The sequence below is a fragment of the Limulus polyphemus genome, unplaced genomic scaffold (genome assembly GCF_000517525.1).
Source record: "Limulus polyphemus unplaced genomic scaffold, Limulus_polyphemus-2.1.2 Scaffold8312, whole genome shotgun sequence".
Lineage (NCBI taxonomy): Eukaryota > Metazoa > Arthropoda > Merostomata > Xiphosura > Limulidae > Limulus > Limulus polyphemus.
The window spans coordinates 1-18693 of NW_013673922.1; the positions used below are offsets into that span (position 1 = coordinate 1).

Below are 18693 nucleotides of genomic sequence, written 5' to 3' on the forward strand. Positions count from 1 at the left end.
AAAACAAACCTTTGAATCCACAATAAGAGGTGAATGGGGTTTGGGGTGTATAGTAATATAGAGATGTAGCTAAAATTTTAACAGAATATTTTAATTTAAAGCTAAAAAAAGTAAGAGAGTATTTAAAAAGTGACTTTATTATCAAACTTATTTATCAATAATTAACAATTTCCATTAGCAAATAGCTATGGATCAAATATGATGAAGTTAATCAAGATATATTATATAAGTGCTCAATAATTCATGTAGTATAATGTGGAGAGATTGGAACCTTGTACAAGATCAAGATATAGATACAGAAGGATATATGAATGTGAATAATATAAAATGCTAATAATAATACAGACAAAGTCTTTATGTAATTCATTTAGAGTGTTCTATAAAGGAAAGATAATATTTCTACATGGCAAAAAATTCTCTTTGAACCAAGGCCGTTTAGAAACAAATCTAAATTTTGTGAAAGATATGCCTATTTATACTAGGTACTAAAATGATCACTCATCGTGTATTCTAAAACTTCGATATAATGAGTTTCTTTAGGATAAAAAAAACTTGGAAAATTAAAAACTTTTTGCTTAACTAAAATATCTTGTAAAATGATTTAAAAAAATAAAAGAGATAATCAACATAAAACGAGTAATTATGGGATTCTGTTAACCAATACTCAGTTATTTATATATGGATTTTAATAGAAATTAGAGATTATAGTATTATATCGTTTGCATGTTATCAAAAATGAAAATTAATACAGATCAGCAATTAGAAAATGAAACAATGACTTTATCATGATTTTGGAATTAGAATAATTAAAACACATTATTGGACACATACCAAGAATTTTTTTTTATTTAGAATATATTACAAACGATAAGGCAAATGAGTTAATAGATAAATCTAAACTTATATTTGAAATAAAAATATCATATAAATAAAACAATTTAAATATCATAACATATAATAATAAAGAAATAAATGAAGCAATTGAAATAAGAAATATTGTCAGAAATATGCCATTAAGTTATTTAAAATGAATGATGTCAATTTAGAGGATACTGATTTTGATATATCTGTAAGAAATAAACAAACTTCATCGGTTTCAGTTAAAAATAGAGGAAAGTTTGAAGGATAAATTTCTCTGAAAAAATATCTTTACTTTATTAAAAAGTATAAACAATGAAAAATCATGAGGTATTAATGGTTTTACATTAGCATTCTTTAAATGCTTTTGGCTGGATTTAAAGCATTGTATAATAAATGCAGCAAGATACGCACATAAAACTAGGAAACTATCAAAAATAGAAAAAAACATATGTTATAGGTTTTTACCAAAACAAACCAATTCAATCAATATGTTATTCAATTGGAGACAAAATTACTTTATCAATTATTGTACAACAATTAATTTTAGGATTATAGCTGAAAGAATAAAACCTATGTTATCATTATTGATTCATGAAGATCAAAACGGTTTTATAAAAGGTAAGTATTAATTGAGAAAATATAAGATTGTAAATTATATTATACGTTTTATCAAAAATGAGAATATATGAAAACTCTTACTATTATTAGACTTTGAAGAAGCTTTTAATAGCCTCTTTCGAACATTGTCAGATTTTGAAAATAATATATATATATATATATAAGTTATTATTTTTGCCAATTGTCGAATTTAATGACTTTTACTTATATTTCTTAATAGTATAAATATATACTATGTTGCTGTTGGGCTTAGGATTCTTCAACAGTAGGTGTCTGTGACTTCTTAGCGATAAATTCAACGATGAATAAACAGCACACACTTTACTTGTTTTCAAAATACATAAATATAGTATAGGTTATACTTTTTAAGAGGAAAGCAACAACTAAAATCATTTATCTGAATAATTCTGTAATTTAGGAATTTGTAAAACAAAATAGCATTAGGTATGACAGAGTTTTGTCTAGGATTCAGTTAGTTGAGGAACGATATTTTGTCAGTGTATACTAAAGTTAATCAATACTGATCTCATTATTTCAATGTGGCTTCTGTAAGCAAACCATAAAATATTAAACTAATTATACGTTCCCATTCCAGTAAACAAAATCGTTACCAAATTAATAGTTTTCAGAATTTAATTTGAACGCGTAAAGCGTACACACTGGCATCTTTAAGCAAGGATTATTTTATTTATTTAGTGGCAAACGTATATTTTAACTTGATAATCAATCAGTATGAAAATTACCACTGCGAAGTAAGACATAAATGTTTAAAAACATTTTTGCCTTAAATGTTTCATGGTGCAATGAAAAAGTTATTTTAAAAATTATACATTCTCGGTTTCCAAATTATATTCTATAGCTTACAAAACTTAGGTAGAATAAAATGTCTGACATTGTTATTTGAATGACCAGTGAACTCTCATTCATTGCTCTAACTAGTATTACTGGATTATCATTGGTTGATATGATATTTTAGACAAAAATCGAAAACATATAATTCATGGTGATAAATATCAGAACCAATAAGACCCAACACCAAAGCTCGTGAATAAACCTATAAAACGTGAACTAACCAAATAAAACAAAAAAAAATTTTCTTACAAACCGTTAGACAGATATTTTGAAAAACATTTTCCGCTTTACTTTATAGTTTTAGCATATTATATATCCAATAGTAAACATGATAACTTTGAAAAGCATATCACGGGAAGTGACTGGTGAAACATTTTATTAAACTAACTCTAAATATCATGTTCTACGTTTAAACCATGCTAATTCGTAGAGAAAGTATTCTGTTTTGTATCTTCCAGGGACTGCCATAGGTGCTACAATAGGATTTGGCCTGGAACTGAAGAACTGGAAATTATCCTCGTTTTCGAGCCTTTGTAAAGTATTTAATGTACGGTCAAAGTAACTGGCGATTAGATGGATTTCAATACATAAATGGTTAACATTCTGAAACAAACAAAAAAAAGCCTATTATTATTTGTAGTTAGTTTATACAATGACTAATATTTCTTAGTCACAAGTTCAATTAGTATACATTTAATAAAGTTTTTCAGATAAAAGTTAATTTAGTATACATTCACTAACATCTTTCAACTACAAGTTATTAGTAAACATCTATTAAGTTTTCAGCTACAAGTTCTTAATAAACATCCACTAACGTTTTTCTATTACAGATTCAGTCAATATACATTCCCTAATGTTTTACATCTATAAATTCAGTAACTATACGTTCACTAATGTTTTACATCTACAAGTTCAGTAACTATACGCTCACTAATGTTTTACATCTACAAGTTCAATAATTTTACATTCACTAACGTTTTTCAGCTACAAGTCCAGTTAATACACATTTACTGAAGTTTTTAGTTACAAATTCAGCACCAAAACATTCACTAATTTTGTTCGGCTACAAGTTCAGTTAGTGTACATTCGCTAACGTTTCTCAGCTACAGGTTCAGTAACTATACATTCACTAACGTTTTTTAGCTACAAGTTCAGTTAGTATACATTCACTAACATTTCTCAGCACAAATTCAGTTAGTATGCATTCACTAGCGTTTCTCAGTTACAAATTCAGTTAGTATACATTTCCAAAAATTTTTCAGTTGTCAGTAAACATACACTGACGCTTTTCAGGTTCAAGTTCAGTTAGTATACATTCCATAACATTTTCAGCTACAAGTTCACTTAGCATACATTCACTGACGTTTTTCAGCTACATGTTCACTTAGCATACTTTCACTAACATTTGTAAGCCATAAATTCAATTAGCAGAAATTCACTAACATTTTACAGCTGCAGATTCTTAATAGACATCCACTAACGTTTTTCAGTTACAAGTTTAGTGAATACATATATTCAGTAAATGTTTCAGCTACAACTTCAGTAAATATATATTCGCTTACGTTTGTCAGCCACAAAATGAGTAACTATACATGTACTTACGTTTTTCAGCTACATGCTGTTAATAAATATCCACTAACGTTTTTCATTGACAAGTGCAGTTAGTATACACTCACTGACCTTTTTCATTACAAGTTGTTAGTAAACATCCATTACCGTTAAGTTACAAATTCAGTTAGTTCGCATTCACTAACTTTTTTTAGTTACAAGTTCATTTAGTATGCATTCTCTAACTTTTTTCAAGTACAGGTTCAGTTAGTATACGTTTACTAATGTCTTTCAGCTACAAGTTAAGTTAGTAAACATCCACTAACATTTTTAGCTACAAGTTCAGTTAGCATACATTCACTAACGTTTTTCAGCTGCAAATTATTACTAAACATCCATTAATGTTTTTCAATTAGAAGTTCAATAACTATACATTTGATAACGTTCTTCAGCTATAAATTTAATTAACATACATTCACTAACGTTTTTCAGCTACAAATTCAGATAGTATGTATTCACTTTCATTTCTTCAGCAACAAGTTCAATTGGTATATATACCCTAAAATTTATTCAGTTATAAATACAGTTAGTTAATAAAAACATTCTAACATTTCTTCTGTTAACTTCAGTAAGTGAATTCATAAACATTCACTAAAAATCTTTCATTTACCGTTGAGCTACTTAATAAAAGCCTAATAATAACAAAATTTTCTTTAAGCAGTTTGAAAAATTATGAAAAAATATAATAACGATTGAAATATATATTAAAGTGAACAAAGTGATAAATTTATTAAGTAAGCCTACTCATTTGATAATTACTAATAGCATTTTCTTCATTATGTTAAGTGTTACCAAACTATGGAACAAATAGGTCTAAACCACTTGGTTATTTTAACAATATTTTAAAAACGGAATTTTTGAAACTTGGTGCTTATGGAAAAAACAGTTGTAACTCAGGTAATGTATTACAAAATAAAAACAAAAATTAGCTCATGAAATCACAAAATAAGCTGCAATTTGTAAGTATTCCATTACCATTGTTTAAATATTCCTTTTCGAAATTTAAATTATAAAGATAAAACAGGTAAGTAAATGAAAAGAGATCCTAAAATATTTAATGGAAAAACAGGTAAGCTTCTGATTAAGCAGATAAAGAAATATAATTGTTATAATGACTAGTAATATACTTGAGTAAGTTGTAATGAAGTACTTACAACCTTAAACAAATTATGAAGGTGTAGAAGTTCGATGTAATAATAAAGTGTTGGAAAAGATAAATAAATTTGAACAAGAAATATGAAGAAAATTTATACATTAAAGAGGTTGAATGTTTAATAAATTTAGAACACAAAATGAGATATTTCTATTTAGTTACAAAAATACAAAAGTCAATGAGAAATTAGTAATTTAAATGAATATCTAAGCAGTAGTTATTTAAAAATTAAACAATTCTTCAACGGTAAAAATAGGCTAATTACTGCAGGGATTAACTGTTTTATTAATAGATCAAGTAAATTCATAAATGTATGTTTTTACATCCTTTTGTTCAGGAAGTTAAAAGTTTTACAGAAGACGACCTAAATGTTTTAACCATACTATATTTTGTTATCTTAACTTTGTATACTAGTAATGATCACCATTCAGGTTCGAAAACAATTAACTACAGTGTACTTCCTTGAATATTTCCCAAAAAGTTACATAATACAATCCCGTTACATTTTGTATTAGATAGTATTTTAATCATTCTGACTAATAACCTCTTTATTTTTAACAAACACATTTTTAGACAACTTAAAGGTACTTCAGTGGTTTCAACCTACGTGACGTTAGTTATGGGTTTCCTTGAATTAGGAATGTCTTGTTTAATAAATGATACATTTTGTCAAGTAATAGGGAATTATATTTATTGTAACTGATTTCATTGTCTTGATGACTTCTTTAAAGTGAAAATTAAAGAGTTAGATCTAAACATAATCAGGGATATTTTGAAAGCTATTAGAGATAATATTACTTTTTACTTACGAAGAACAGGAAGAAGAATTTGTTTTTATATTTAAGCCGTTATTTCACAAAACTCTTTGTGTGTGTGTGTCCGCTTATAACTGGGGAACTACTAGACTGTTTATCACCCAATTTGCAGTGGATGATCCTTCAACTTATAGGAGCGTTCTGCGCCATGTTTGATATCGATAAGTGCATGTTGCAATTTACAGGATTCTTGTAAATCACTTATGAAAGTATATCTATAGGTTTTGACCGATCTCAACCAAATCTGGCATGTACCCTTAGAACCCTAAAGGTGGGGGTGAGGTCGGCGTTTCGATGTGTTTGCTATTTCAATAAGGAAATGACTCGTGCATTATGAATAATGTGATTTTATTAATTAATATCAACTTCCGATCAGAGCAAGCTACCTACATAGAAAGAAACTAAAAATCAACCTGGTAATGAGTATAGTTAATTAGACATAGCATTTTTGTTACGTTATTATTTATAAAGATTAGAATGTATTGTTTCATTAGTTGGGAATCCTCGCTGTTAACGATATTTTCGGCCGTAATCTCAACAATACTGGATGAAGTTCGGCCAGCTTAGGAGACTTAGGTTAGTCCTAAGTACATATATTAAGCTGAAAGGACAGGTGTGTACGTGATTAGTGCTTGAAAAAGACAGGAAACAAAGACAAGATTTCTACAGCGGCCTCTCGTTTCTCAAGCCAGAAATAAATCTGTTCGACAAGCGTCATAACTCTTCTCATATTCCACGTTCTCTCTCTCTCTCTGTAGCTGACCAATCAGGAATCAACGAGGTGTCTCTGATCTATATGACAGTGTAGAGCAGTCGTACATATGTTAGGTACAATATAACTATCCTATCCATAAAACAGTACATAATTTTACTTATTTAGGCTGAATTTTGCATATCACTTCATCAGATTTAGTATGTCGAATTTTAGAAAAAGTAAAAAATAATTGTAAATACTAAAAATACTCTACAGAAAAATGAGATACGTGGTGAGTGAATACCATTGTATATATTACTTACATAGCTTTAACAAGCGGGGTTTAGATAGTTGTGTTAATGTATAAATAAGATTTGGGTGTCTCTCCAATCTCGATTCTAGGGCCCTTATCTCTTATTCTCACTATGCAAAAATAATGTAACTTTCAAACAGGGAAACTTATATTTTATGCACTGACAATTGAATGTGTTAATTTTTACAACAGTAATCAAACATTTTTGTTTGTTTGCTGTTAAACACTAAGCTATACAATGGGCTATCTGTGCTGTGCCCACCATAAATAATCGCAGATACATTTAGAATGTTAAAAGCTAGAACTCGCATTAGTCGTAATAAGAAAATCCAGTGAAAGAGAAAGAAAATAACATGAGAAAACAAGACATAGACAATTATATTATTAAAAGGTGGTGCATTGTGTGCAAATACAAACCTATGCTCTGTCAGAAAAAAAGTCGATAACACAAGATTTTTTGGACAGTTCGGCCTGTTAATTTCAGTTTGTTGCTAGATTGAATCGTAGGCTAGGTATGCAGTGAATGCAAGTGCGGGAAAAACACTGAAGTAAGACTAAAAATAATTTTCAACACATAACCCTCTTGATTGGTGCATTCTGGGATTCCAGCATACACCTACACCCTCACTTTATGGGATACTTTTTTGTCGTTATTCTGTATTGATATTTTCTACTTCATTCTACTGTGAAATTTTAGAACTAAGGTAAACGTCAAAACACGTAATCCACATTTTTTTATCTATTGAAGACTTCTTTTACACACAGTTACGTTTATATATAGAATGAAAACAGCTTGGTTGTTTTGTTTTATTGAATTTCACGCAAAGCTACTAGAAGTCAATGTTCACTAGCCATTCCTAACTTTAGAATAATATATTAGAGGGAAGGCAGCAGTCAACACCACCCACATCAACTTTTGGGCTACTCTATACCAACGATTAGTGAGATTGGCCGTCAAATTACAACGCCCCACGACTGAAAGGACAAGCAAGTTCAGTAACAGGTTTTGATCCTGCGACCCCAATTATGAATCAAACGACCTAACCACCAGACATGACAGATCAATCAAAATGACAGTGATGATTATGATAAAGATCAAAATCTTGATCGTGATTTTAAGTGTGATGGCTGAATTTCATTCTCTTGTAATGAAGACAATGATAACTTTTCACTATATTAATATCTTGTTACATTATTCGTGCCAATGCCTGTAACGACACTGTAAATAAGAACAGTTTACTTTTGTACGTCGTGCTTACCATTCTAGGTTAATCTCAATTTACCTGTACATGACAATTATTATTAAAACAAAATCTCATAAACGTTGTTTTTTGTGATGTTTTTCAGCGTTAACAATGTGCAGTGAATATCACATTCACTGCTTTACCTGAAAATGTTGGTTCTTAAAAATGTTTCATTCTATTATTTTAGAATGTTGAAGTACAGCAATATTGCTTATTTATTTTAGATAGACATTTCAAATGTTATAGTTTTTTTAAATTTAAATATAAGTAATATGCTTTCAGAGTTGAAATTGCATATTTCCTCAATGAAAGATGACAAGTTTACAAAACGCATTTCTCAAGAATACATGACCAATGTTCATTCACTTCCCAAAAAAAGTATATAATTACTCTCCCAACAAGCTAAAACTCGGTTCTGTGTAATCTATTAACAGTAGTAGTATTTTTGGCCATTATTAATTTCTTTTGGATGCGACTAAAGGGATCGGTTAAAAAAAAAAAGGGGGGGGGGTCTTTCTATCAAGAAACCCAGTATGTGGGGGGTGAAACTTTATACTCTTTAGTGGATGTCTGAGTACACGTCAAGAGAATTTTTTTTTTTTTTCATTTGTGGAAAACTACATAGAAGGCTATATGCACTCTATCCACCAAGGGGAATCGAGCCCCTGATTTTAGCATTCTGAATCCGTAAACTTATCGCTGACCCACCTGAAGACAAAAAATATTTGGAACACAAAATGTTTATAATATATGCATATGCAAATACGTAAAAGTATTATTATAAAAGTTCCAAACAATCAGACAATATTAACAAGAACATATATATAAGTAGAACACAGAGAAATGCCAAAATAAATCAAAGAAATCGAAGAGAAAATCACAAAAATTTGCCCTGTTATTCAGAGGTCCTGTGATCAAGTCCTGGTCTTGGAGTCGTTTTTCACTTATCGGCCTTTTCTCTTAAAATTTAGTGTTACAAATTGTAAAGGAACAAAAAGTTAATTTAATTTTAGTTGTCCTAACCAACATTCGTAACATTGAGGTTGTACAAACAGATGTGAATTTACGTTTTCTGAGGCCCTAGACCCGCAGATATTTTAAAGCTCCCCCAAAACAAAAATTTTTGTGACTTCATGTTGCACTTTCCTTACTTGATTAGAAATGTTCCCTTGCGATGTTAACATTCACAACATTTTTCTCTTCATTTTGTACTGACAAACTCTTTAGTTACATTTTCGAAATTTAATAAAACAGTTAGAATGGACCGAACATGGCCAGGTGGTTAGGGCGCTTCACTCACAATCTGAGGGTCGCGGGTTCGAATCCCCGTTCCACCAAACCTGCTCGCCCTTTCAGCCGTGGGGGCATTATAATGTGACGGTCAATCCCACTATTCGTTGTAAAAGAGTAGCCCAAGAGTTGGTGGTGGGTGGTGATGACTAGATGCCTTTCCTCTAGTCTTTCACTGCTAAATTAGGGACGACTATCGCAGATAACTCTCGTGTGGCTTTACGCGAAATCCCAAACAAACCAAATCAGTCAGAATGATTTTAACTGAAAGCAAGGACAAGGAAACACAGCGATCTTGTGACAACCTTTTGTGAAGGTGATTGATTATCTGTTTTAAAGCATAAAATGCTTTCTCGAAAGTAGCTTTTGAAACCGGCAAAGTAAGATCTGTATTATCCGACTTTTTTATTCTTATTGCCTGGATATTTAATTTCTTGGTCCTCTATCTTCTGTTGAGTAATTGTTTGTTTTGAATTGACAGCTATAAATAAGAATGATGATCAGAGGATTTTCTATCACATGACTAATTCTTATATATCATTTTAGGAGCTAAAGTGTAATAAATATTCATTGTATTCATTAAAACAGAATTCGTTGAAAAAAACGTCAACAAAATAGTTTATTTTTTTGAAAATGATAGTGTATTCGTGGTATAATTGCTTATTTTACTCTGGACTGAAATTTTGCTTACCTTTATATGACAGTTGGCATTAAAACTTATTGATGGTTATATCCGCTTTCTTGTCCTTTAAATACTTTAATATAAATATTTTAAAATTTTGTTATTTCTGTATTAAGGGGTTAGAGACTGGCAGTGAATTCGAGAATTCATTGTTCGTGGTCTGTTGCTGCAAAAATGCACTGAGCATTTTTGGGGTCATAGATACATTATAATAGGGATGGTTAACTTCCACTGTTTAATTAGTATAACCAAAGAGGTGGCGATGGTTGGTGTTTACTACCTGCCTTCCTTGTGGTCTTATTATTTCAAAATTAGGATCGGCTACGCACATAGACATTTGGGTAGCTTTGCATCAAAATTATGAGACAAAACTTTAGAAGATATGGTAAATTTTATTGTGTTGTGCAAATATACCCATAAAAATATTTAATATAGTAGTCCAGCAAGTGAAACAGGTTTTCTAGAAGCATGAACTATGTAGTCAATGTGGTGAAACAATTAGCCTAATGTAATGAAATAAACAGGTAGACAATAGGGGTGAGACGTACACAAGTTCTCACAGCCGAAGTTTGTATTGATACTTCTGCACTATATTGTCTAGAAGTTTCTTAGCCATGGAACACGAGAGGTCATGTTTAGTGAAGTTTGATAGTTCAGTGTGGTATTTGTGAATAAATACCACATCCTTCTAGTTGCTCATAAATAAATTTTAATATCGAATATTAACTGGTTTTGAGTCTCGTTAAAATTACGCAAGTAGTTATAAAGTCACTATGGAAGTGGAAGTGATAACGTCTTATGTATTTAATACGCATATGCAAGTTAATTACATATGATGTCATCACTTCCGCCTTCATATTGACCTTATGGTTACTTACGCAGTATGATGAAACAATGTCGAGATATAAAAATACTGAAAGTGAACTAAGTATTTCATACCTTCAAAACGCGGGAATCTACCATCTGCTCCAAAGCATCCAATTCAGACCCTTCTACGTCCATTTTCAGCACATCTATGATCTGTCCTTCATGTCCTAGCATCTTCATAATGGTATCAAGTGTTCTCAACTTCCAGGTAATACCGTTATTTTGCTTACTAAATATAAAAAATCTCAAATAGATACAAATACAAAACTATTCGTGTTATTAATTTCTTGGCAGAAGATACATAAACTCATCTTAACATGACGGATTTAAAGAAAACGTAGCTATAAGCTACTTAGGAGAATTTACTTTTCCAAATATTACCGTTTCATCTAGTGAAAACTTGTAATGTAACAATCTATTTCAACAAACGACAGCTGTAATGATGTGTATCAATGTTTTTTTTAAATATATATATATATATAATGTTAACTATTCATCCTCAAAATATTATCAGTCCTTGAAACATTTCATATTTTCAACATGCTAAATTGGTGAAAAGAAAGCATTTGAAAATTTCTTAATTATGATAGAGGTCACCACCTTTTATGCCAAATGTGACCCCTGGTGGCCATGTTGTAATCCTAAGAGCTTATAAAAGTAAAATTAGTAGTTCGATCCCTGTGGTGGGCACAGTGCAAATTGATTCGTTATGTAGCTTTGCACTTAAACAAACACATTATACAAATTTATAAATGCAAAAAGTTTGAAATTAGATTGTGGAACATTAAAAAACTTGAAGCTCTCGTATTATGCTTCTGTATCTCTAAAATAAATGAAAATAATGGATTAAATCCACTCTCGTCAAAAATTTCGTACAAAATATCAGTATAGAGTATTCATAAAATATTGTTCAAATGTTGTCACTAATTGAAGGTGTGATGTTTTTTTTTTCTTAAGGTTTTATAACGTAAAGCATGATACATTAGCTGGTTATAGGTATAATATATTATCACAGTAAGATTAACATTTTTTTCATATATTCTTTTACTGGCCTAGCCCTTTCACAATGTGCTCATGTATTTTACACGAGCCTATTTTGTAAATTATACGAATGCAAGAATGCATATGATAACTTTGAAATTTCTTAACATATCCTCACAAAACCTGGTAAAATTTTGTCAAAGATTATAAGTATCTTGCACCCGAAGAATGACATTATTTTATCTAAGTCTTTCTACTAAAATATGTTATTTATCTATTGTAGTTATTTAGACTCAAACTCTTAATAGTTCGAATGCAATGTGATTTTCATTTTAAATATAAAAATACTTTTCTTCATCTTACAGTTTTCGAGTTTTATTTTCATAACCTCTAGAACCTCCTAAATGAACATCAATTTTTTTCTCTAGCATATCACTAACTGTAGATATTATTATCAACGTACAGTGCAATTAAATGTTTAAAATTAAGAAATAGAAATAATGTACGTAACTTTTGATTTTTCGTAGAATATCTTAAAAGACTTTCTTTTGGTTATATTCATAATTTCGGGTCTTTTTCTTTTCACATGTAGTTAATTTTTAATGTTTTCTTTTAGTTTCCTGTCTTTTACCTTTTATTACTCATCTCGGAACAAGTCAATGGTGCCCTCGGGCATAATTATAGTACCTCTACCAGAGATGCACAAGTCTTTTAATGTTTTATTTTAGTTTCCTGTCCTTTAACTTTTATTACTCATCTCTGAACAAGTCAATGGTGCCCTCGGGCATAATTATAGTACCTCAAGCAGATATGCACAAGTCTTCAGAAAAATTATCTTGCCCTCACGGAGGATCTTAAGCCTTGAGAACTGATCCAAAGTTTGATGTATAGATAAAAATAAATAAATGTTTCAATTACGCATTTTAAAACTTAAATACAGTTTATCTGTCTCTCTAATTATAACATGTTTAGCTAAGAAAAACTGTAAGTACTATGGTGGATAAAGCAGCCAACAATACAACAGGTACTTACATCTATCCTATGACAACAACTTCATGCCAATTTCAAAATAACCACTGTTGGAGTATAGTGTACAATGAGCTCTTCCTAATGTGTGTTAAGTAACTACATGTAGATTGTAAAGCTCAAGTATAAGTATATAGGGTGGGCATGGCATCCATGAAGGGTTGACAAAATTGTTTACTTGTTTCTACGGCATTCAGTCAAAGGACTTTGAGACTTATTTGAAAGTAGGGCAAGTAAACATACTTGTTACCTATACATGAATGTACCGGACAGTCATTTTCTTATTCAAGATAGAGAGTACAAAAATTGAGATTTGAGCTCGTGGGTCATCTGACAACAAAGCTGTAGGGTCAGTAAAACAAAAAATGGTTGAAATTTTATTCATTTAATTGTGATATCCTCCAGTAGGTGAACTGAAACTTTTAAGCTCATAAAGCAAAAATATACAAATAAAACAAGTGCACCACGGAAAACAGTGCATGTATAAGATTGTGAGTTTTGTGCTGAACAAACACAAATATACCTAATTGTGATATAACATCACACTTATTAGTCTATCACCAATCATTACACTTTTTGTTTTTGTCATGATGTAAAAGACTGTTTGGTTTAAATATTGGTGATTAATTTATATTTATGAGTGAATATTTTATTATTTTTAAGTTTTGTTATAATAAGAGTTAAAAGCAAACGATTGTAGAAGATTTTGTTAATAACTAATTGGTGTCTAGAATATAGAAAGTGATCAGACGACTGTGTAATAAAGATATAAATAGCGTGAGACTAGCGGGAAGCAGCAGACAGACAGTATTAGACAGATAAAAGCAAAGAGAATATAGTTGGTGTAAAGCTAAGTAACGTAAAAGTGATAGGCCTAACGTTATATACATATTAGAGTGAAACTAACAGTGGAAAGGAAATAAGGAAAAATAAGTTTATTCCGTCAAAGCGAAATTCTAAAGTAATTGAATCAGCCTGAGTGCACTTTGACAAAAGGAACATAGGGTCTTCCGAAGACCACAATCGTAAGTGAATCACACCAGACTGATATTGCGATAGTATTAGAGAAAATAGTTCGGCTTGTCCAACTGAGATTCTAAAGTAATTGAAACGGCCTAAGTGAACTTTTACAAGAAGATCTGTACATATACTGATATAACGTTTACTATATACTTATATTCTCTATAGTGTGAATACTTTATTGCACATACGTTTAACTAGTTCCGAATATATATATATATCAATAAAAACACCGAGATAGTCGTTCTATTTACTTTTTCTTATCTTGTCATTGAAGCTCTTTTCATCATCAACAGACAAATGTACATTGTTCCATCAAATGTGATGATAAGACAACACCTAACATCCATCTCAGACTCAGAACATCTAATTTTGATATAAACCAATATTAACCTCATTAAACACAGCTTCATCGATTAATAAAATATCTTTAGTGAGTCTCACCGTCTCTTTTTCAATGAGGAAAAGTAATGTAATTTTCTATCCCCTCAATCAACACGATGGTTTCTCTGACTTTTCTTGCTGAAAACATAAATGAGTTTTGTTCAGTTGTGATGAGAACCCTCACGATGAATTTAAATGAGTGATGCGTTAAGTGACGTTCTCATGAAAAACAATTGTGCCTGTATGGCTTGGTCAGGTGGTTGTTGTGAATGAAAAGAACAGGAAGAGACATGTTTTCCTTAATTTAACATATAGAATTAGCCATGACGAGTGCATCTATAAGTTATGGATGATCGAGTCGATGAGTAATCATTGTATGTTCTCACCAGACAGATTTACTTTGTTTTAGAGATGCTAGCACTTATGATAGTTGTGGCTACCGAAGCTTAATAGTGCCAGCGAATGTTTAAATTAATTTTTTTTCTTAAATCGATATAGCTGTATGTTTCAGATCGTTTTTTTTTCTATTTCGAAATTCTGTTAGGTGTTTAGTGAACTTATCAACCATAGAAAACATTATTGGTGTTACTTTAATCACCCAGTTTACAGTCTTTAGCAAAACACTTTCATTTCGTGAATGTATTAAACTGTACAAATTCTGACTCCAATAGCCAAAAGCCTCACACACTACGCATATATAGCTCGTAATCAAGCACCTTTTGTGAAAAGAGAAACAGAAATTACTATTAAAACAATATTTAATACATGTAAGAATATTGTGAGCCAATACTCATAATCCCTGTTCATCACCAGCTCATCAACATAAATGATTAATTATTTATCAGTCAAATATGTATATATAGGTTTAGTATTTTAAAAGAAACTAATTTAACAAATTCGAAAAATAGAGTAAGAAAAACTTCTAAATATGGGACATAAAATAATTAAGTAACTGGAATCAATGTTTAATATATTTAATTTGGTGTTATGATGCCTGGTTAACTCTGGTTCGCTGCTGTTTATGTAATGTCACAGAAAGCAAGGATAGTGCATATCTTTAAACTGGCTTTCGAACTCCAAGCTACCATGTCCTGTCATACAAATCCACTAAAACCAGTCATCCTATCTTCGCGGTAATCATGCTTAAAACATACATTGTTTATACACTGTAGATGAACATCACATGATAACTTGGGAAGTAAATACTACCGCTTCCTTTCAGTTACCAAATGCTCGACCTAATAATTATCCTAGCTCTTCGTTCAATTCCAACTTTATCGACTGCGATGTCGAGGTAAAAGAAAACTAAATTTATTCAAAAATGAAAGCATAGAATTATCAAAGCTATGAAATAATCGTAACCTAAGCATTAAAAAAGCAGACAAAAACCAAAATGTAGTTTTAACGCATAAAGCAGAGTACATCTCAATGATGATGAAGTATTAAATGTATTAAAACTCCAACTTTTACTCGCAAAGGAAATTAACAAATTTCTTAAAGCATTTGAGAAATAAAGGCTGCATAATCCCTGAGATCAGAAACTAGTTAAAACGCACCAATGATAAAACACCTCAACTCTACGAACTGCCAAAACATCATAAAACACACGAAAATGTGTTTTTTGATAAATATGTTTTCTTTAAATGTAACCTTGGCAAAAATATGACCTGGATTATTTCAGCAAACAACAACTCTGATGACGCCCTAAAAAACATTTCTCATTTTATTAACCCTCTTAACAAAATTTGATTAAAAACCAAAAAATCTCAAGTGTTGATACCCAAAATCTATATGTCCAAATTTCACGAGAAGAAGCCTACACACTGCTACTGAACTCTACTTTATAATACCACCCAATAGTTCGGAAAGCAATGGTTGCAACACCTTTTCCGTGGAGTTTTCGAACTCCAAGCTATCATGTCCTGTCCTACAAATCCACTAAAACAAATTATTCAATCTTTGCAGTAACATGCGTAAAACATACATAATTATGTCATTTATAAGACCCGAAACGCAAAATTTAAGCATGCTCATCAAGCCTCATAACAATATTTAAACACACCATGAAGTTCTGTTTAAAATTCAACGACATCATCTTCTGTCAAATGAACGACGCCTCTATGGGCACAATACTATCAAGTGCAATAGCAAACACTTTTCAATCCTGGCGTACATCTCAACATTCATTTTACAACTGAAAACCAAGAAAATCAAAAGTGCTTAAACGTTCACACCATACAAAAAATCAAGAAGGAATTAAAACTAAAATTCATAAAAAGACAAACCCAGAACGATATATTAATTAGAAATCCGAACACCCTATAGAATAGAAACTAGGAGCATTGAAGTACGTTGATCAAAGTGTAGATTTAACTGGACCTTCCTTGAACTTAGGATTCGAGTCCAAACAATTTTCGGAATATTGAGTTTATTGATTATACCTGCTATTGTGCCGCTATATATTGTGAAGAACTTGAGTAGTGGCCAATGACACTTTTTCTTCACTTCACCTATCCAGTATAGATGACTACAAAGCACGTTCACACCAACAGTATGTTTGATATATTATGGAATTAGCATTTAATTTATGCAATGCAAACAATTTAGACGATGAACTACAATAAAATCTGAAATCCTCAATCAATAAAAAAAGGTGTCCAGAAGAAATTGTTAGAAACATAATCTATACATCCAAGAAAATATAACATCCAACAAACAATAAGATACAACCCTTAAATATGAAAACAATTTCAACTATATCACAGTTTCTTACACGGGACACATCAGTGAAAACTTATTGAATTATGGAAACGACTCATCGACCCTAAGTATACAAAAGTCAAGAACTAAAATCAGTAGTTTTATTACTAATAATTACTCCACTGAGAATAAACACAGCGGAGTTATTTATGAAATAAAATGCAACTCTTGAAAACACTTTAATACTGGAGAAACGAAACCGAGGGATAAATGATCACCAGTCTTAAGGAACATCTCAAATAAACCAAATATTAATAAAAAAACAATGTCAAAATCATCCGAAGAGAGTCAGAAAAATATATCAAGCATTCGCTATCAATATGTTTTCAAAACAAACACTAAATAAATATTCTGGGACCTATCTATATTGTTACGTATCTGCTTGTTTGTTAATTTCCCGTAGAAATTCTTTCCGAGTGACTTCAGCGATACAAGTCCCTTCTTGATTAAAACTAGTTTATTCTTTCTCGTTATAACTTTGTAATACACTTAATTTCCACAGTCACTTTAAACTTTTATAAACACACGCTATAATTCACAGCGATTAACACACTTTACTTACGGTGCCTACTGCTCGCTTGACTCAATTATCTATATCTTCTCTTCAATCTATCTTCGGCTTATATACTAAAAAAAAGAGGGCGTCTGGCAAACGCTGGGACATTCATGAGGTTGCCCAATAAGTCACGATCCTTCTATAAACTCCAGCGCGCATGCTCCCAGCGTCGCGTGACTTCCGCTGTCGTACCACTGCCCTTCCTTAGTATTGTTCGGGACGAACAATAGCCACTTACATTAAACCAATAGATAATTAACAATAACTTAATTAAATGTACAGAATTTACAAACATAAAATTAAAATTCAACAAAATCTCTTAATTTTACAGGATGTATCTTCTTCCGTACTGGTCTCCATCTCGTTGGCTTCTGCTTCATGTGGGGTTCATCTGCTCCATCAGGAAATGTCTTATTATCGGTAACAGTCACATCAGTAGTAACTTCATTAAGGGCTTCACTGTTTCCCTTCTCAAAACCGGGTAGAGTTTCTTCGTCGACAGTGGCTTTTTCAGGTGACACGTCTTCAGCAGTGTCATTTGTTCCGTTGTTCACTTCGTTCCAACTGAAATGTCCTGGACTGTGATAATGTCAAAACCTGTTGGCATGCATCACCTTTGGCTTATCTCGCCGACCACATTTTATTCGGAAAGTCACGTCTGAGAGACGATCCACAATCTCATATGGGCCTTCTTATGGAGATGACAACTTAGAAGACTTCCCTTTGGTTTTCCTGGGATTATACAACCACACCTTGTCTCCTAATACAAAGCTTACTTCAGTAGAGCTCTTATCATAACATAGCTTCATGGAATCAACAGACGTTTTCAAGTTTGAAGGAATGTGATGATGAATATCATCAATCCTTTCATATAACACTTTCACGAACTCTGACACATTTTCAGGAAATTATTTGTAAGGTGGGCATTCTGTTATCAGATCCACTGGCAACCGAAGTTCCCGACCAAAC

General features: G+C 31.3%; 1 protein-coding gene across 1 annotated transcript; it reads right to left on the reverse strand.

Moving 5' to 3' along the window:
* Positions 1-2098: 2098 nt before the first annotated feature.
* Positions 2099-11272, reverse strand: LOC111083138. The gene is made up of 2 exons (XM_022379418.1): positions 11070-11272; positions 2099-2934 (listed from the first exon to the last, which is right to left on the reverse strand). Exons 1-2 carry the CDS (start codon positions 11175-11177, stop codon positions 2728-2730), a joined length of 315 nt encoding a protein of 104 aa, XP_022235126.1. The 5' UTR covers positions 11178-11272; the 3' UTR covers positions 2099-2727.
* Positions 11273-18693: the final 7421 nt, after the last annotated feature.